This window comes from Python bivittatus, unplaced genomic scaffold (assembly GCF_059951505.1).
Source record: "Python bivittatus isolate LINGU-HERP-01145 unplaced genomic scaffold, Pbiv_v1 ctg000960_np1212, whole genome shotgun sequence".
NCBI classification, from domain to species: domain Eukaryota; kingdom Metazoa; phylum Chordata; class Lepidosauria; order Squamata; family Pythonidae; genus Python; species Python bivittatus.
Window position 1 is genome coordinate 12,352,933 of NW_028277124.1, and position 21,980 is coordinate 12,374,912.

Genomic DNA, 21,980 nt, shown 5'->3' on the forward strand with positions numbered 1-21,980 from the left:
AATGCTTAACCCTTGCCTGCCTATCTTCCCCTGCCACGTACCCTCCACTCAACTACTTTTCTCCATGACAAAGTCACATCCGTACCAATTGGATGCAGAAGTTTAGACACCCCTGATCAAACTCTAACTTCCAACGAATCCGTAAGTGCACAGAAGCTGACGTCACCTTTGCATGGTACAAATTGAAGCACAAGATCTTTCTGCAAATATGAATGTGTGCTTACGAATTATGTGCCGCTGTCTGCAGATTCAGAATGAGGAGACAGTGAATAAGGGAGGCAAAGAAGTGTGGACACCCTCCCATGCAGAGTTTGATCAGCTTCTGTTCACTTAGGGATTCACGGAAATGTACAGTTGGACCAGGGGTGCCTAAATTTTGGCATACAGCTGTGGACTGTCCCTAGAGGAAAAGCTAGATAGTGGATACATGGCAGGGGGAATCCTCAAGCACCCCCATTGTCTAGCAATTTTCATGCATTTTGTGGGTGTGTTCTTGTTAATGGCATAGTGAATATTCAGTCTCCAATCAATCTAAATATTTTGGCGTTATTTCAAAGTTCCTAGTTTTCAACCAGGAGTTGGTGACATCATATGATGAAAGAGAGAGGGTCACTTTAGAGCTTTCAAAGAAACCTATGGAGGTACCTTTGCAGAGTTATGGTAAAAAAGAAGAAAGAAGTTGCAATCTGTGAGTGATTGCATTTGAGGGGCCAGGGGCACATTGTAGGAGGCATTTCAGCAATCCGATGGTTGCATGGCTTTAACTTTTGCAACCCAACCGTATCCCCAAAACTTGACAGACATTTATAAATGCAGGGAAGTTGCTAACACTAGCAACAGTGGTCCTTTTACCTCCTGCCATGGTGAGGGCTGCATCGAGAGCAGGGCGAACCTCCTTTCCCAGCTGTTCCCAGACTTGACTGCCAAGCACTGTCCCAACATCTGTTGGAGAAGGAGATGGTGGGAAGAAAGTCAACTGCCAATAACTGGGTGTACAACTTTGCATTTAAATGCCACACGTTAGCTACAACTCAAACAGCATGTAAATTAACAATTCTCCCCCCACTCCATTAGTTTTCTTGAACTATAACCAAGATTAAATTCTAGTTCGATTAAAACACACACAAACTCTGGTCATTGATTTGAAGTGGTGTTAAATAACAAATAGGACACACTGTCCAGGAATCTTAACTATTAGGAACACTAGTTCTTTATGATTATCCCTTTTGAACTTGCAACATAGATAACATTTCTTTGGTGTCACCCAAATTTTGGACTTTCTCATTAGGTGTGCTCAGTCTGAAAGCCAGTTTGGTGTAGTGGTTAAGAGACCAGGGTAGAAACTGGGAGACCATGAGTTCTGGTCCCACCTTAAGAACAAAGCCAGCTGGTGACTTCAGACCTCTCTCTCTCTGCCTTAGGAAGAAGGAGGCAAGGGCAAAACACTTTTGAAATCTTGCCAAGAAAACTGCAGGGACTAGTCCAAGCAGTCACCAGAAGTCAATATTGACTCAAAGGCACACACAAAAAGATTCAGTCTGTCACTAAATGCAACACTTGTGCATACTGCGTATTGTACTATTGTATTCTATGAATACTGCTTCTACGCAATTTTGAGAACCTTCTAGTCAGCCAGCCTTCCCTTTGGCATAAATTCCCATAAATTCTACTTGACACAACAGGGTGGCAACTCCTGTCTGTCTTCTGCTTCTGTTTCACAGGAAAAAACATTCCCAGATGCACATTCTTTGTGAGAGCAGAGTGATGCTTCTCCCCCGGGTGAGAAAATTCCTTTAGAGAAACCACCTTGAGAAGAATTTCCTTTGCTAATTAACACTATTCATAGCCTCGTAATAATCCAACTGTCCTGCCAAACTTCCTTGAGATCTTAACTCATTGTGTAACACCTAAACCTGTTATTTAACACTTTGATATTTCTGTTATTTAGCATTTTAGACTTAGCACTTAGATAGCATGTTTCATAATACGAGTATTGTAATCCTGAGCTGCAAAATGAGCTGCAGAAGCCATGAAAACAAGCTCTATCTGATGCAAGTCTCTTAAAAATCCCGTTGAATATACTTACTATTAAGATCAGAAAGTGCTTTCTTCTTGGTGGTGTTATACTGATTCACCAAATAGTCGATTTGCTAAAAATAAACCAACATGCACAGAACTAATCACATACCCAAATATACCAATGCAGTAATAGTCACCTATCTAAGCATTGTTTCCATTTCCGGAGGTCACCTCACAGCATCACAAAAGCTGTTGAATTCCAGCTTTATGAGATAGATGAGGCTTCAGTATCCAGTCTTCTTCATAGCCTGATGAGAATTTATCTCTAATCATGGTGGCTACATAAGCTCTTAATTTTAGCTGCTGGTGAACTTGAGTGAAAGTGCGCGATTACACTCTTCTGAGTTTCCAAGAGACATCTAACTGGGGTAAATGGATGGAGGATCAGACAGATCATCTACTCAAAGCCACCTTCCCCTCAAAAGGTTAGATGTCCATGTTTATCGTGGCAAGATGCCCGTGCTTACTGGAGGAGTTAAAAACAAAAGTGGTGCGCATTGTTGTAATTAATGGTGTATGCTACAATTAGCACAATCCATTATTGGGTATGAGTTCAGTTTTAATAACTGTCCTTCATCATAAATGATACTTGGCATGATATTAATAATATTTTTAGTATCTTGTACAACGTAAATGTAAAATTGAATTCAGCCACAGGATCACTCCATGCCTATTACATAACACAACATGAAGCCACCCAGAGAAAAATGTTACATTACCCCAGGAGTTCCATTCAGGAAAATCCGAAGGTCTCTGAAATTACTGTTCACCAGTTTCTTGGCTCCCCGGACTTGGCTTGTGAGATGCTGGTTAGCCGCATAAGCAACAAACACCCCAATACTAGGTAACAAAACAGAATACAGGAGAAAGGATGACTTTATGTTTGTAGAGTTAAATGATATTGTTATCTGGCTCCAAGCATAGTAAAATTACGACAAAGCTATTTCTGATACTGAAGTTGAAAATATGGCCACATATGTTGCTGTCTGTTAATACCCATTTAAGAAAACCAAAACTGGGATCCATCTTAGTTAGTGTAGGTAACAATGATTTAACCTGACCAATGGTTTTAAATTCATATCTTTGGGCGGGGTCCAAATAATCTGTTGAGCTGAACACTAGCGCGTTAAGAAGAACGGAAGTGAGAATTTGAGAAGATTCTCAAAGCTACTGTTGGCAGGGTTGGTCAACAAAAATTAACAGTCTTCAATAGATCTGAGTTGTTTCATGTTGTTACTGTAGCACCCATTTTCAACAGTTGCTGGGGGAAAAGGCTTCACAAGATTTATACATAAACAGTTGTGGCTTAGAAAGAGAATTGATAGATAATATGATGTTCCAAGCAAATGGTGCTCTATGGACAGAAAAGCAAGATACAAATGGTGAACATAAAGAAAACAGAATGTTTTTCTTTATTAAGGATTCAAGACCTTCAAAGATGGAGCTGGAGTTGTCTGCACATTTTGTTGGAGAATGCCTTTGCAACTGCTCAGGATGAGGAAGAATGGAGAAGGTCCTTCCAGAGGCCACCTCAGTCAATGTTTCATCACTGTATTTTGCCCCTTTCTCAAGAGGCAATCACACCCAGGAGGAAGAACAGGTGAGGGAGGTCTTCAGTGGATCCAGTAAAGTTTGACTGCCTGAGATTTTTATTTTATTTACTTATTTTATTAAATTTGTTATGACCACCCATTTCAAAAGACTCTGGGCGACCATAAGAAATATGGCCAATCGGGTGGGACTGGAGACAGAACCCTGGAGTTTGAGAAGATCTGGCTGTGTGACTCCACATAAGCTCTACAAAACTCAGCTCACTGGGAACTAAAACCTGTTGCTCAGGAAGGGTTCTCATCCCCTCCCCAGGTCTCATTAGCCTAGGTGGCTTAGCCTTTTTACACCATATACATGGAACCTGCATGTTCAGAAGCAGGGTAACTTAACATACTACCTACTGGAAGGTGCAAGTCATAGATTGCAGTGCAAATGTTTTGTCTCCCTGGTGTACAACTGTCTTAAACAAGATGATGGAATAAATATACTCCGATATGTGAGCGTTTACGTTGTACACTTATGTGAGATGTTTCTAACTGGTATTCCAGTGCAGGCTGTTGAAAGTTTGTTTCAGATGAGAGCAACTGATGGTGGGCCCAATGCAACTTAACAGAGGTAGAAAAATAGCATTATTTCTGATTCTGATACTCAGGGCCGCATTTTAATTAATTTATGTATTTATTTTAATGGGTATTTTGCAGCTTGCAAAAAGGAAAGAATTACACAACAGACAGCCATATCAAAAGTGAGGAGAGCCATCTCCTATCCCAACAACCAGACTCTCCAGAGGCAACTTGTTCTTTTACCTTTTTCTTCACATTACGAAAGACCAAATACATCCTTCAGTCTTCTAAAATGTTTCCAGTGCAATATTTGGGCTTCCTAAGAGCCTTGTGATGGAGTGGGAAAGGGGTTAAGACTAGGAAGAGGAAGACCCTGGTTCTCCTGTATCCCCAGCCACAGAGGTTCCCTGGGGGACTTGGTCCAGCCTGCCTCACTGGGTTGTTGTTCTGGATAAAATGAAGGGAAATCCTCATGTGAGCTGCCTTAAGCTTTGTGGGAGGGGGGAGGCAGGATATAAATCTAAACAACAACAACACTTCTTAATTGTTTCATGAATTTAGCATGAACAGTTCTTGGCAGTCCATTCACCAATTGGTAACATAAGAGGCCCATGATTTAAATGTCCATCTTTTAAGTGCTGGAGATACTAAGCCAGAAGTCTTGTATTTTATCTTTGTCTCCCCTGAAAGGTTTTAAATTTACAAGCAAGACCCTGTACTTAGTCTTCTCTGAACATATAACATATAGCTGATCTATCTGGAGTGACCATATTCAGCTCTTCTTTCATCTGAATGTATTGCCTTGGGAGAGGAGATAAATCTGTAGGTGGTTTACCGCAAAATAAATTGCAGAGGAGCTCAAGAGAAAATGGCTTGCACTTCTAGATTTCCGCTTTTCCTAAGGGGACTGAAAATCCAAGTTAATGATAAATTCCAAAATGCTTCATCTCCATCATGAAGAGCTGAGGTTTCTGATAACTATCATAAAAAGAAAGTTAGAGGCCTTTCCTTCTTTAAGCACATGGGCATTATTCCTGACCCAACCAAGCCTCCATAAATAATAGGCCAGACTTTGTACTTCTGCAGCCAAGCAAAATTTACTCTGTGTTTAGCTTGCCTGCTTAGCAACGTGGCTGCCAAGAGGAGGCTGGCAAAGCAGCCCCTCCGACAGTCGGCGTTCTTCTTCTGCCGCTGGTGCATTTCCCCACCGCAATTGTCACAGCACCGGCACAGGCAGAAACAGAGGCCGATCAGTGGAAGCAACAGGACAAACAGGATCCCCAGGGCGGCTGCGACGATGAAGCCAATTTCATAGTAAACTGCCTGCAGTTTGGAGAGAAGAGGCAGGTGTTACAGCTCAAAGGTGGGGCTGGTGAGGCTGATGCAGAATGGAACTGAACTGGTTCCCAACACGATCGTCCCACAGAAGGGCTTGACGTGTTTCTTGAACGAGGGAACTACCACCCGTTGGATGTAACCCTCTCCTGAGCTCCAGACAGGAGAGGCAGAAGGCACTACTGGCCCCTCTCTCCCCTTTCTGCTTTGGGAAAGGGCACACAGACGCACCAGGGCAGGAGAGCAATCTCCAGCTCAACATAACAGCACATTTGAAACTGGGACATCTGGAGATCCCTACTGAATTCACCGTTTTCCAAAAGCGGAACTGCAGCTTCAGCAACATCAGTGTGTGGGTGAAAGGGTCCCAGCCAAACAGATCGTTCTCATTCTACCTCTGACCTGACCAAGTCACTCTGGATCTTTTTTCCCCAAAAGATAGGGGAATGAAATATCTGGACCTCCTTGAGTCTTCAAGAGAACCACTGTAAACAGTGCACATAGTGCAGTTCAGGTCCATGAAAAAGGGATCCAAGGAAAGCAAAAAGTGCTTCCATAAGACCTCAAAATATTATAGTTCAAGCATTACAAGCTCAAACTGAGAAGCATCTCTGAAGATCTCCTGCAGGGACATGCATGGGCCCACATGAGGTGAGCTTGTCCTGCAAGGGGTAATATATGGTGGTGTGCTCCGACTGCATGTCTTGTTTTGTGATTTCTGGTTCTTTTTTCATGGGATCTACTGTATTTTTGTTTTTATTGTTGTACACTGCTTGGAGTCACATTTTTCTGAGTGGGCAGCCACAGAAATCTTAGGAGGGAGGGAGGCAGGCAGGCAGGCAGGCAGACAAGCGCAGCACAGCACGGCTTTCTTGGCAACAATATGGAGGAGGTTTGGCCTCGTCCTCTCAGAACATTATTTCCCTATTTCCCACTCTAGCCTACAGAACTAGAATTCTCTGATCTCCAACTGAAAGATTAAGCAAATCCGACCCTGCTTAGCGCTTTTTTTGAAACCCACCAAAACTGGCTAAGTCTGGCCAGCTGCTAGCTTTCAAAAGGGGATTTGATTAGCCATGGAGAATGGTGCCTGCCAGCAGGGAAACAAACAGGCTGAGCAGCAGAATTCTCAGGAGCCTTTGGCTGACCATGGTTGGAAACAGGGTGCACACCCTGCAAGCCACAGTTGTGGCCTCCAATAAGGCTAAACATACCCTGTGCTTAGCACATCTTCAAATGGCAAAAATGCAACAGACTAGAGCAGTGTTTCTCAATCTTGGCCGCTTTCAGATGTGTGGACTCCAACTCCCAGAATTCCCCAGCCAGCATGGAGAATTGCACAGCTGGCTGGGGAATTCTGGGAGTTGGAGTCCACACATCTGAAAACGGCCAAGGTTGAGAAACACTGAACTAGAGGCGCTGTTAAACAAAATACTGCAGCTCAGCTTCTTACTAACCTTTCTTTTCCCTAATTGTTGGGTGTGTTGCTCCGCCTGACAAATTTGAAAAGCACTGAAGGAATGGTACTTGGACTGTTTATAAATATATATGTTGCCTCTGCTGCCCCAAGACTAACCGGAGTGCGAAAGGAGTGCCACAAACACTTCAGGGTCCCCTCCAAGCCACTTTCACTTCATTACTTTCCGGTGAACCCATCTGAAATTTCTCATTTCTTCAAAGAAAATAGCTTCAAGCATAAATAACTGCAACGTGCAGACTTTAGTTTCAGGTGCGGTTAGGGAATTTGTTAGATATAAACAGAAATATTTTAAATACAGTTCTCTTAACATGAGACAGGAGTATTTTCCAAGCTAAATCAACAACATTGTAAATAACACCATTACATTTATGACGTCGTAAATAATACCATTTCATTCAACACCATTAACACCATTAACGTTGTAAATAACACCATTACATTTAACACAGTTGTAAATAACACCACTACATTACATTTACACAGCTCACCACGGATGAGCCTCCCCTAATCAACTGGGTGAGAGCAAGGTGCTTGGGGTGGGGGGAGCTGAATGAAGTTAAGTTAGGAAGGTGGTCAGTTTGGGGGAGGGGGAGGGAGACCCTGACTGGGTGGGGCACTGAATGCGAGGCAGAAACGTCTCTGACCAGGTCTATATATCTCTACTGAAGACTCATACTGTGTTCTGGCCCCCTGTGCTCAGCCCCATGACCCGGTTGCTGGAGTTTCGGTGGCTCTAGACTTCGGTTGCTGCTGAATGCCAGGTCAGTACAGACAGTCCCCTACTTACGAACTTTCAAGTGGTGAACTTTTGCCAATATGAACAAGATGGTCCTGGAAGTTGGGAGAAGGTGGGAAAGGGCTAGTTTCTGGCACATCACAAACTAACCCTTTCCCGCCTTCTCCTGCCGTCTGGGAGGTTGGAGGTTTTTGTTGGAGTTGGAGTTCCCGGAAAGAGTTAGTTTACGTGGTGCGTTCTGTCACTAGGTGAGGCAGGAGAGGCAGCAATGGGTCCCGCACATCCACCCCCTTTGTCCAGGGAGCCACCGCCACCTCTCCTACCCCACCTGGTGACAGCGCCCACCAGCTTGTCCCACTGCGCTCTCCACAGTCTGCAGGCTATAGCTCCTCACATTGGCAGCAGAAGACAGGGTTTCTCTGCCCACACCGCTGCCCTGCCTCCTGCCTCCTCTTTTTTTTTTTTACTTTTTACTTGGTTGGACTTACGAACAAAATGGACTTACGACAACCTCTTGGAATGTAACCTGTTTGTTTGTAGGGGACTGTCTGTATGTAATAAAGCCTCCCTCATCCTCAACTTAATCTTAACCTGGTCTATATTACTGAAACCTGGTCGGCCACAGTGTGTGGGGGGGTGTCCCCCTCTCTGAAATGTGCCGTCCTGAATTTCCAGTGTGGCACCAACCATGATTCCAGGGCAGGGGTGAGGGTGTGACTGTTGTCATTCGTGAATCTTTGGGGGCCACTGGGGGCCCTGCTCAGACATCACTGGATGTGAGACCCTCTTTGTGAGGCTGGGCCATAGGGATCAGTGGGGATTGCTGCTCGCTTGCCCCCCCCCCCCCGCAGTGTAGCGGCATCCATGTCTGCACTCCTGGACTCTGTGTCTGGGCTGGCAGTGGAGTTCCCCAGGCTTATGGTTCCAGGGGATTCAATCTGCCTTCTCTGGGTCTGGGGCCTGAGGTAGTGCAGGAGTTCATGGCTACCATGGCAGCCATGGACATGGTCCAACTTATCCATGGTCCTACCCGCATGTTAGATCTGGTGTTTGCCTCGGGGCAGTGGTGTCGTGATCTGGATTTGGGGGACCTTAGTATCAGTCCCCTGCCATGGACAGACCACTCTCTCTTGGCCCTAGAGTTCTCCACAGCCACCCCCCACCGCAGGGAGGTGGAGCCTATTTGATCACCCCACCCCAGACACCTGATGGTCCCAGTGCAGTTTCAGAGGGAGCTTGGGGCTTTTCCCAAAACTCTGGAACATGGTTTAGCAGAGGCCCTGGTCACAGCTTGAAATGAACATGGACCGAATCACGCCTGTGCGGACTCTCTGTGTACGTGGATCCTATAGAGCACCATGGTTTACCAAGCAGCTCAGAGAGATGAAGTGACAGAAGAGTCACCTAAAGCACCACTGGAGGAAGACAAAGAGTGAGGCCGACCAAGCACAGGAAAGAGCCTATATTAGGATTTATTTTGAGGTGATAAGGACGGCGAAGCATAATTACTGTTCCGCCCTCATTGCATCTGCAGGTAACTGACCAGCAGCCCAGTCAGTCGGGTCCCTCCTGGGTAAGGAGGAGCCGGGAGAGCCCTTGCAGGGTCGCTGTGAGGAATATTCTCGGCATCCATCAGATAAAGTCGCTCGACTTTGCTCGGAGTTGGACTCTGGCTGGGAAATCCTTTGGAGGTGATGGAGACACATCTGAGCCTTGTTATCTGGGAGGAGTTCGAGCGGATGCTCTTGAGGAAGCAGACAGGCCCCCTGGGGCCGTGAGCTCAGCCACCTGCTAGGGCCTCCCGGGAGGTAGCATATGGTTGGGTCCAAGTGGCGACTAATGCCTCTTTGCGGGAGGGGGTGGCACCGCTTGCCTTGAAGGAGGCGGTGATGTGCCCCTTTCTCAAGACCCCATCCTTGGACCCAACAGTATTAGACAACTTTCACCCAATCTCCAACCTTCCCTTTTTAGGGAAGGCGGTTGAGAGGGTGGTTGGTGCTCAGCTGCCTTTTCTGTGGCAGCCCCTGCCCTATGGAACACCCTTCCCCTTGAAGTGCGGCAGGTCCCCACCCTCCTAGCCTTCCGAAAAGCACTGAAGACCTGGTTTTTCCCCCAAGCATCGGGATAGGGTGAGGTGGATGAGAGGATTTAATGATGGACTGCATGTGGAAGTTTAACTTTGGTGCCAGGTATTAATGTTTGTGGTTTTAACAGACATATGTATGTATTAATTGTATATTGATGTTGTTTTTAACTGTTGGTTGGGAGCCACCCAGAGTTCGATATAAGATGGGTGGCTTTATAAATGTTGTAAATAAATAAATAAACAAACAAATTTGTTGAAATATTTTTTTCTTTCTTTAGCTATAAAGGATGCTGAAAAGACAACGTTGGATGAGGTTAAGGGTTAATTCATGGTATTTTAGAAGCAAAGGGTGAGTAAGATAACAACAAAAACATTTACCTGCAGAGTCAATACAACATTTTCGGGCTGTGGAAATCAGAGGAATATGGTGTACAGAGCAGCATGAATAAAAAGAAGGCAGGTGAGCAATAAATAAAGCACTCACAGAATTTACACAGCCATCAACTCAAGTGATAACAGCAAGGAGTAATTAAGTGCATTAAGTATTTACAAAGCAAAACTTTGACAAACTAAGATACTTTTAGTTTTACATTTAATTGACATTTTAAATTTGCTAGTTCCACTAAGAGAACTAACTGCCTCCTGTTACAAGCTGTGTTTTTAAAAATCCTTGTTTTATTTCAAATTGATTCCTTCAACAGAACTAGTCATCATTAGCATATTTTTAGCTTTGGGGGCAGAATTACATCACTTGGACTTCATTCCTTTTCTAATATCCTACAGAAATAGTTAGATAGTGGAACACTACTTGGTTTAAATGTATTTTCTACTACTTTATCTAGGGAGTTAAATCCCCAGAGGTATATCAGCACAGCAGCTGTGTAAAAAGCAATTAATTCAGCCTTCGCTTTTATGTCTTTGAAAAATGTATTTACACAGGTTCAGATATAGAGGAATCTTCATTCCCTTGAGAACAGACGTAAAGTGTTTATTTCTCTTTCCTGCCATTAATTATAAATCGGTTACCTGAAACAAGTCTCTACTTGTTTTAAAAAAAAATGGATCTATAAAAAGCAATTATTTGTGATTGTTTAGGTGATCAGTTAAGCAGACACAATACAGAATGTCTGATTCAGACATTCCAAACTTCATTTGTTTGGAAGCATGCCTTTTTTACAGAGTTACATAGTGCAATTTATTTTTTTTCCTGGTATGTTGGGGGCCAAGCTCAAAATTCATACACAAACACTTGACATGGATTTGGACAGAGCAGCACACTCTGGTTTCCTCAAGCCAGTGAAAAAAGTTGGAAATATCTGAACACACTTCAAAGAGGAGCTAAACTAACATTGGAGGCAGGGCTGATCAACTGGGGTATGCAAAGTACTGAGTTTAGAAACAGTGGTTTTAACCTCTCTGGAAGCGTTTCAAGCATGAAACGGTTGTTTCAAGTTCCAAACCGGGATGTTGCATTCAAAGTAGGGCTCTTCTGAACTCAAAATACTACTAGGAGAGTCAAAGCAACCCACTCTGAACTCAGAGGAATTGTTCCAAATTTTAAAAAAAATTCTTACCACTCCACTACTCAGTTACATCCTGGGGTGTAAGCAGAATTGGCCTGGGGAAGAACTCATCAGCATAAATCCCTAGTTATATGTCAGTTGCTCTCTTTCTTCAAAGAAACACCTCATATGGACATGGTAGCAGATGGGGCTTTCAGGTCATGGGACTGGGGCTGGTGGTGAACCTTTCCTCATTCATGTAATAAGCAAAGGATGCAGTGACATAACTTGCCTGAGGATGGAGGGCCACCACACCAATACCAACTTTCACAGAGAAGCATCTGTGACAGAGGTCTGAGGAGGACCTTACTGGTTTCTCAAACAAAGGCCTTCATAATCAGTTGTCTGTCTTTCCACAAATTGTTCAAAAATAAGTGAAAACATAAAATATAGTGTAGGGAAAGAGGAAATAAACATTGCAGACATGGTTTTTAAAACAATTCAACATGTAAAAGGATTTAGACTCGCCATTCAAGCACATGAGATACAATAATGAAATTCAACAAGGTTCTCATTTACTTTGCACATCGCAAGTTTCATTTCACTGAAAACAATTTGTTATGGCTTTCTGGGATACATTGATAACCTAAGTCCTTTTTAGGGCATTCAAAGTGTGATGTCTTTTAGTCATCCTCAAAATCCTCTAAACTGAAGCAATTTTGTTATCTCCATTACTGCAGTGAAGACACCTAATAATTTGAAAAAAGGGTCCCACACAACCTCCATCGGACTACCTCCCCCAGTTCACAAACCTACATCAAGAAGGAGGGGGTTGCAGAAAAATAAAAACAGCTTCCAACTCCCACATCCAGAAGATTAAGGGGGACCCATTCAATTCCCATGATTCAGTCTCATCCCTGATGCACTGGCAAGACTGAGAAGCAAGGAGGAAGGGCACTTCCCCTTTTTAGTTCCATCCTCTCCCCTCATCAAACAGATCTTTTATACACCCAGAAATCTGTACCTGAATTTGGCACAGAAGAATAGAAAACACTTCATCCCCATACAAACTAAAGCCACACAATTCTAAGAATGCAGGAATAACACAGACTAGACAAAAGACAACATTTAAATAATTGGTATTTATTTTAAGCCAAGAGCCCATTAGGGGATGTTGGGGGGAAAAAATCAATATATTTCAGTTTTATGCTGATCACATGGTTAGCTAAAACTAGTGAAAAATGAAATGCCTGAAAACTACAGGATTTACACAAATAAAACCTCATATTTTTGTCTTTTGTCGTAGACTGTATTTATTTTGCATGGTATGGATAGGATTTCCATTGCTTCTAAACTATCAAAGGTTCACAAAACAAACTATAAAAACTCTCCCTATTAAACAGAATGGGTAAGTGGAACCACCATTACTGACTTCGTAAGTCACAGGAGTAATAATGACAATATAAAAATCAGGTCCCATGCTCTAGTGGCAAACACTATGAAGAGTGAAAGGACTTCAGCCTGATAATTGGGCTCAATAATTTGGTTCAGAAACTCCATAAATTTATTCGACTGCAACTTTTAGACCGATGGTGTTGCCATGACCTCCAGAATGAGAAATTCTCCATCTATTCAAAAGAAGAGGCTAAATGTTGACCTCACTTGGTCAATCACAACTCATAGCTTGGAACTGGGAAGCACTTTTCTAGTTCTTCTCTTTTCCTTTCACAACCTCTCTTTGCCAAAATGTCCAAGTTGCACAAGAGATACATGTGAGACACTAGCTAGTGACCGCTACAAACCAAAAAAAGGAGGAGGGGGGGAGGAGCAGTTCATCTTAAAATCCTTTTGCAACAATATGTTATCAGCCAAACTGTCAGTTTTAAAAGAAGCAACTATGCAAAAAGAAATAATATGTTTTCATTTTTTATAGATTTTAAAAGGTCACTGCAGTTAATCTGACCATTAAATGAATTCAGCCATCTTTTCAGGAGGAAGCCTGTTTTCTATTGAGACAGACAGACTGATGGCAATTTTCTGGATTCATGAGTAGGGGACAGTACCCCAAACAGGTTCCCAAGAGTCCAATAGCCTCCCCCCTTCAATCAACCTGGACATACCAGAGATTCACTTTCTGAAAAATATTGGGAGAATTCAGAAGGGTTGTATAAACACCATCTTATAATGAATACCAACAGATAACACACTGCAAAATCCATTGATTTGAGGCAGGATCCTGAAAAGATTTTAAAGCTACCAGCTAAGGGTTGCAAAAGATCCTTGAAAATAGCTTTCTGCTACCATCTTGTGGTTCTCTGGATTTTTGCAGCCCCAGTCTGGTAGCCCTAAGACACGTTTTGTTCTTCTCTGAATCAGCTCATTCTAGAGGCAAAAATGAATATTCCAAGGAACACCAGAATGTTCCCGCAATGGACCATGATGCTTTGCTACAACTACTGAAACAGAGAATCAGCGCTCTACATTCTTCGACTGGTCACCTATTCTTGCATATAGTCCATAGCCACTTTGCCTAATTCAGAAACAGGCAACAAAATGTGTGACAGATTCTCTTATCACCTCTGTTCTTTACCTATACTGACAGCACGTAAGAGAACTTAATGATGCAACAAACACAACATTCAGAACCCTTTCATAATCTGAAGTGTTCAACTACCACATGGGACAAAGAATGGAGTCATTGTGCCGCCGTTGAAGACGATAAGCTTCTTCTGGAGCCTAATGCTCTCCTAAAACATCTCTGTGACCACTGATTCACAGTGGAAAATGGAAAATGGTGAACAAGCATAGCAGTGGGTTGGACTGGATGGATTCAACATTTCCTTCCGGGTCTTCCTGATTGGATTGCAATCTCTTATCCTCTCAGCAAGAAACCATCTGAACAACAGGAGACTGTTATCAGCAAAGTACACGCCATCTCTGTAGCATTAGTACATCCATGAACATGCAGCACCATGCTACATGCTCTCTCAGAAAGGGTGTAATTTCATTCAAATGGAAAGCATTGCATGTAAAGAGATTCTCCCAAGGCTGATTATGCAAGAAAGAAACATGTACTGCATTCAGAAGCCTGAGCTTTACACGATGGGAAGTTTCCACTGTGTTTACAGAACTCAGTTTATTTTAATATCCTTTTGCAACAATATGTTATCAGCCAAACTGTCATTTTTAAAAGAAACACTATGCAAAAAGAAATAATATGTTTTCATTTTTTATAGATTTTAAAAGTCTCATAAATCATTTAGGAAAATACTGAATTATGTAAATTACATGGACACAAAGCAAAAGGAAACATCATGCAGGTTTTGAGCTACAGAATCTGGAAAATTACTCAGGAGATGTGGCAAGAGTTAACATAACAGTATTTAGCTTGTAAAGCAAATCCCAAACACATTCCAGGAAATATGTAAATAAAGCAGTAAAATTACCTTTTGATAATCACCAGGCTTATTTCCAAATGTCTGCTGTGCTAGCTTTTTGATAAGATCTGCAAAAAAGCAAGAACATTTCCCGCTTTTAGAGATAATCTAAAAAGAGATTTTAAAAAAAAATCTTTTAAATACCATTTAAAAATAAGGGTACTAGTATTCAATGGAGAAATGATAGGGCCTACTTTATTGTTTCAGCTATGCCATAAGCATTTCCACTGACAGAGGTCTTTAAGATGCTTAGGGTTAAAAAAATACCTAGGGTGTTCAGAAGTCCTGCATGGTCATTCCATGAAACTTTCCCATGCAGGTATTGGTCCCAAGACTAAGACCAGGTCCTGAAAAGGGAAGGCAAATGTACGACAGAAAAGACACATAGCTAAAACCGAAGAACTGAACAAAGCAAAACAGATAATTTCTAGTGCCATCAAAATACTTTTTACAGTCCTCACTTTTCATCCATATCCAAAGTCTGCCAGTTAGAAAGCTGATGTAGACTAAAAGAAGGACCAGCCTTCCCGATTTCTTCAAGCTACATATCCAAGTTCATAATTTGTAACGTTTGTGACATAAGGCAGGACTAGAAAAATGATGGTGCTATCATAGACGATGTATACAGTTGATTTCAACCACTTCCTATGCTATTCGCTTCCGGTAAAGGAAAAGATTTTCTAAATTCTGATTAATATTTCATATCAGTCCAGTAACTTAGGTCCCAGGAGGAAAACATCCCTGGAATTTAACTAGGGTGTATTCATTCCTGCATCCACCTTTCTTTTCAAGTAATTAAGAGGAGTGCAGTAAAATAATTGTATCCTCATTACCTATGATTAAAGTGCCACTTATTTATTTACTTACTCTTGAATGTCATATCTCACCTTTTTGTTCATTCCAGCCCTCAAGGTGACTTACCAAAAAAAGAGTACAGAGTATACAAGTATCAGAATACAATTAAAATCTCAACAAAAATAAAGTCTGTTATTAACATAATTAATAGTTAAAAGCCTGGAGAAAGAGATGTGTTTGCACTGTCTTCCTAAATACCAGGTGCCTGGGGGCCAAACACATCCCCCTAGGGCAGTGTTTCTCAACCTTGGCAGCTTTCAGATGGGTGGACTTCAACCGGCTGGGGAATTCTGGGACAATTGAGGTTGCCCTAGGTTGAGAAACACTGCCCTAGGGAGTGTGTTCCACAGACTGGGAGCCACACAGGAGAAAGCCCAGTCCCCGTACCAGAGCACCCAATTTGTGGCACGGGTGGGTGCTTCCAAAGAGCCTTTCCTGGTGATAAGTAGCTGAATAGTTCTACACTGAGAAAGATAGTGTAGTCAAGCCCAAGCCATTAAGGTCAATGTCAACATCTTAAATTGTGCCTGGTAAGCAATTCCAGAATCTAACTTCTTCCTTACCAACAGCACCTCCCTCTTATCTGGATTTATTGTCAACTTGTCCTCCTTCATCCAGCCCACTATGAGGATAAGACAGCATTCAAGGATTGCTTCGTTGGAGTTGGAAGGCAGGGAATGTGAAGCTGAGAATCGTCACCAGACTGATGACCTCCCATTTCATAGTTATGAATGTACTCTTCCAAAGGTTGAAGAGCCCACGAGAAAAGTCAGAATCCTGTGGAACTGTGGCCCCCACAGCACCACCTTCTCAGCATATCTAATAGAAAGGACCAATACCATTGCAAAACAGCGTCCCAATGCCCAACTCTTCCAAATGGCCATGAAGGATGCTGTTGTTAATAGTATCAAAAGCAGCCTAGATGTCTAAGAGAAATAGTAGAGTTGCCTTCTCCCATTCTAGTTTCTGGCTAAGTCATCTACCAAGACATCCATGGAAGAAGCCCTGATTGAAATGGGCCCAGAAATTCAGTTTCATCCAGAAAATTCTGAAGCTGCAAGGCCACTGCCTTCCCAGTCAGGTTATCCAGAAAGGACTACTCAAGATTACTGTAATTAGTAAGATCTTCCGAGTCAGGGTAAGACTTTTTCAATGGATCTGTTATGACTGCCTCCTTCAAGGAAGTGGGGGACATATCCTGCACTCCGGGAGGCACTGATCACCTCCCTTAACCATGAGCAGCTGGGAAGGAAGCTAGATATGCATGTAGCAGAACACAGTAGTAAAAATAGAAATGTGAAATGGACTGTGCATGGGGGGGGGCAAGTTTCTGAAAGTCCCCAAAATGTCTTTTTTTATAAAAAAATGTTTCCTGGGGTTAAGAAAAAAAACTGCACAGTGGAATTTGAATCTCTTCTCTACTAAGCTACTTTTCTTCTGCCAAGGTGTTTGCCACACAAAGGGTCTAAAAGAATCTCTCTCTGAAATCCATTGTCTGCCTAAGCAGAATCAGAATGGGATGCTGTTGGCTTGAGTATAGGATCAGAGATATTCTAAACTGGCCAAGGAACTAAATTACCTCTACTCTGTTGCTAGTGAAGATGCAGGAGCTGTTTGCCATGACTAATAACCCAAGACTTTGACCCACCATATGCTTTATCACAGAAGCTTAAAAGAGGATTACCTTCTAAAGCTTATTTGCAGGACTAAGTGCATTAATGTTCCTCTCAGCCTCTCTTGCCATCTTCAATGATGCCATTGCCATCTGTTTTATCAGACACTCCCCTGACAGGCATATATCAACTCTCTGCATATTTTTTTGTTTCGGAAAATACTGGAGTTTGCTTCATGTAACTTATCTATTGAATTTCAAAGATTCACTCCATGTTCAAATATGCCACAGACATATTTGAACGCAGCCTTTGGAAACAAAGCAGAAATGCAACCTCCCACACCACCCACAAATTGGAGAGATAAGCATGAGAAAATGAAGGCTTGGAGATAAACTCTCTAAGCACTAAGTACCAGCATGAAACTGGAACAGGATTCATTCCCCAGGAAAGTTTAATGCTGATAGATGAAAGTAAAGAAGAAGTGCTGGCTAGAAGAGTTCTCTGAAGGCACATGCCTTTTGATAGGAAATCAGGTATCACTGAAGAAGCTTCTTCAGACCAAACGGCCCTTGACTTTGATGTCATTTACTTGAACTGCCTGTTCCAAGATCCTTCATTCCAAGATACTTCTCAAATAACTATAGCTTGCGTTAGTGGGTAAAACGTGATGGTTAAGGTTCAAGATTAAAACTATGGGAGCCAGGTTCACATCCACCATCGGCCATGGAAACTCAATGACGACTTGAGGCTAATCAGCCCCTCTCCACCACCACCTCCAAATCTACTTCCTAGAGTTGTTGTGGGGCTCAAATGGAGGCAAGAGGGTGATATCTAGTGCCTTGACTTCCTGGAGGAAAAACAGGCATTCATCTAACAAATATATAGTAAATAAACTAGGAGGGTGTGAGCCATTATTTTGACCCGGCCTGTTTGTGAAATGGGCTGTTTCTCTCTTTTATTAATTATCTAAAAACAAAAGGCAGCACAAAATGGCTTTACAGATTACCAAAAAGGTTTCTGCCTTAGGTTTTCATCAGTTTCAAGATCTTTGTTATTCTAAAGTATTAATTATAAATATTTCTAATCTGAATCATTCTCTAGCATTTTTTTGATAAAGAGCATGTGATAAACGACAAAAAAGGCAGGGACCTAACAGAAGCAGAAGAAATTAAGAAGAGGTGGCAAGAATACACAGAAGAACTATACAAGAAAGATCTTAATGTCCCTGATGTCCATGCTGGTGTGGTCACTGATCTTGAGCCAGACATCCTAGAGAGTGGAGTCAAGGGGACCTTAGGAAGCATTGCTAACAACAAAGCTAGTGGAGAGGACAGTATTCCAGCTGAGTTATTTAAAATACTAAAAGATGATGCTGTTAAAGTGCTGCACTCAATATGCCAGCAAGTTTGGAAAACGCAACAGTGGCCACGGGATTGGAAAAGGTCAGTTTACGTTCCAATTCCAAAGAAGGGCAATGCCAAAGAATGCTCAAACTATCACACAATTGCACTCATTTCACATGCTAGCAAGGTTATGCTCAAAATCCTATAAGCTAGGCTTCAGCAGTATGTGAACCGAGAACTACCGGATGTACAAGCTGGGTTTCAAAGAGGCAGAGGAACTAGAGATCAAATTGCCAACATTCGCTGGATCATGGAGAAAGCACAAGAGTTCCAGAAAAACATCTACTTCTGCTTCATTGACTATGCAAAAGCCTTTGATTGTGTGGATCACAACAAGCTGTGGCAAATTCTTAAAGAGATGGGGGTACCAGACCATCTTACCTGTCTCCTGAGAAATCTGTATGCGGGCCAAGAAGCAACAGTTAGAACCGGTCTCAGAACAACCGATTGGTTCAAAATAGGGAAAGGAGTACGACAAGGCTGTATACTGTCACCCTGCTTATTTAACCTATATGCAGAGTACATCATGAGAAATGCCAGGCTGGAAGAATCACAAGCCGGAATTAAGATTGCAGGGAGAATCATCAATAACCTCAGATATGCAGACGATACCACCCTAATGGCAGAAAGTGAAGAAGAACTAAAGAGCCTCTTGATGAGGGTGAAAGAGGAGAGTGCGAAAGCTGGCTTGAAACTCAACATTAAAAAAACTAAGATCATGGCATCTGGACCCATCAATTCCTGGCAAATAGAAGGGGTAGAAATGGAAGCAGTAACAGACTTCATTTATTTGGGCTCCAAGATCACCGCAGACGGAGACTGCAGCCATGAAATTAAAAGATGCTTGCTCCTTGGGAGGAAAGCTATGGCAAACCTAGATAGCATATTAAAAAGCAGAGACGTCACCTTCCCAACAAAGATCCGCATAGTCAAAGCTATGGTTTTTCCAGTAGTAATGTATGGCTGTGAGAGGTGGACCATAAAGAAGGCTGAACGCCGAAGAATTGATGCCTTTGAACTGTGGTGCTGGTGAAGACTCTTAAGAGTCCCCTGGACTGCTAGGAGGTCAAACCAGTCAATCTTAAAGGAAATCAATCCTGACTGCTCATTGGAAGGATTGATAATGAAGCTCAAGCTCAGATACTTTGGTCACCTAATGCGAAGAGAGATCTCTTTGGAGAAGACCCTGATGCTGGGAAAGATTGAAGGCAAAAGGAGAAGAGGACGGCAGAGGATGAGATGGTTAGATAGCATCACTGAAACAATGAGCATGAAACTGAGCAAACTCAGGGAGGCAGTGAAGGACAGGAAGGCCTGGCGCAATATGGTTCATGGGGTCATGAAGAGTCGGACACGACTTAACGACTGAACAACAAATGTATCTTTCTATAGCTGAGTATAAACAAGCAGACACTTCTTTATCACATTGATCAAATCTTGCCATATCTCAAAAAGGAATAGGATTGGGCTGTCATGTTCAAAGGTGTAACAAATAGGTTAATTTTTCCTTTGTCACCAGATACCAAAGCTTTTATCTAAGAATAAAATTCCCTGCCTCCTATTTTTGGATATCATCATTCCAGCTGCCACCATTTGTTATACCTTTGAACATGACAGCCCAATCCTATTCCTTTTTGAGATATGGCAAGATTTGATCAATGTGATAAAGAAGTGTCTGCTTGTTTATACTCAGCTACAGAAAGATACATGCTCTTTATCAACAGCTCTTTAGAGTTTACTTTCTGGAAATACTAAACTCCAGAAGTTTCTAGTCCTCTGACATAGTCACTACAGATGAAATATTTGTTCCTCTCTCATTACAGTTACAAAACAGCCTCCTTTGACCTTGAATAGGATATTTAGTCGTTTTTGAAAACAGCCTGTTTCATGTCCTAAATAGCAGTTTTGGACTTAAAAGTAGGTTTCACCCCAAAATAAAGCATACTATGTTCAAGATGCTTGTGGCAATTACCCTAAGTTAAATGAAACTGCACAATATATTTAAAAATTAACCAATGCAACAATTGTTCAGCCTGAAGGCAAAGTGCCTCTTTTATCCTGATGGCACGGCTCAGTAGAAGAGGGAGGCAGTGCCAGAAATTTTATTGCTTCCCTGCAAAGATTCAGTTCACACTCGGGTTTTTTTTAAGTCTCAATGTTTCCATTTAAAAGTTCTGGATTCTGAAACAACAGAACAGTACATTTGGATTGGATTGTTTTTGCAATGCATGCAACAGCTAAAAGATACTAATTTACCATAGATAATAAAGCCCAACATAATATAATTTATTATTACCCAGTCACCTTATTTGGTTAAGGAGAGAAACAAGCTTGTGCAGAGCAAAGCTGTATCATCTCCCCAATTTACTTGAATGGCCATGGTCTACATGTAGCCACCAAAAACATTCTTGGATAGTAATGATGGCAAACAACAAGAATGCAATGCTTTGTTTGGGAGTGTACCCACCAACCCAGGAACCACAAAGGTAAAACAGAAAGGTATCCCAGGGTGGCAAGGGGTGATAGAGACAAGGAGGGGCAAAGAACACCCAGGCCAGTTTTCTTTCTAGTAAAGAATATATGTAGCTCAAAGTTGAACTACTGGTGTTCTCTGAGTTAGACTGTTTTCCTCCAGATGTTTCGTTACCAGTGATGATTATCACCTAGCCTGGTAATGAAACAACCAAGCTCAGAGAACACCAAGAACCCCAAAATTTTCCTTCTAGTCAATACACGTATGGGGACTTACAGTGCCCATCAGAGCATCCATTTTGTGAACAAGCAAGGAGAAAGCACACAACAATTTCATAATTCCCAATGGAGTCCACCAGCCCCCAAAGGTCCTCCTCCCTGAATTACAAATGCACCATTGTAGATATACATGCACGTGCGCGCACACACACACACACACACACACACATGCTTTGACTATTCTTGGATGCAAAAAAGCTCTGTCTGAAGATATCTGAATTATGACAGGTTATACATGTAACTCCCATAATTCTAATACTGTTTCATTCAAAGAATGTCCCAGACACGGAAAACTGGTCTATAAAGAAAAAGTTCAGATAGTGTTCTTCTCCTTGCCATGCTAGTTTTTCTGCATCCTGATTTCAACTTAATTTTTATTTGTGGGAGAAAGCAGGTATATCTGTTGCACCAAGCAGACAGACAAGAGCTATGCCAAGCTGATGTGGATCACCCTGGCTATTAACGTCCTTGAAACTTCTTACTTCAGTAGCAGTGGCTTTCAAACATATGGAATGGATAGAGGGACAACTCTAATTTGAGTGTTTTCAAATTAGTAAGTGTTTGATTTCCATGGGAAGGGAAACCCTCC

At 42.2% G+C, this 21,980-nt stretch overlaps 1 protein-coding gene across 5 annotated transcripts in view; it reads right to left on the reverse strand.

Moving 5' to 3' along the window:
* PROM1 (prominin 1) overlaps nt 1–21,980 on the reverse strand; it is a 70,223-nt gene that overhangs the window by 33,263 nt on the left and 14,980 nt on the right. For all 5 annotated transcript variants that reach the window (XM_088131455.1, XM_088131452.1, XM_088131453.1 and 2 more), the window contains exons 4-8: nt 14,779–14,837; nt 5,311–5,516; nt 2,799–2,919; nt 2,087–2,150; nt 853–942 (exon numbers count right to left, since the gene is read on the reverse strand). In XM_088131455.1, coding sequence (XP_087987581.1) covers nt 853–942; nt 2,087–2,150; nt 2,799–2,919; nt 5,311–5,516; nt 14,779–14,837 — 540 coding nt within the window. The remainder of the gene's footprint in view (nt 1–852; nt 943–2,086; nt 2,151–2,798; nt 2,920–5,310; nt 5,517–14,778; nt 14,838–21,980) is intronic.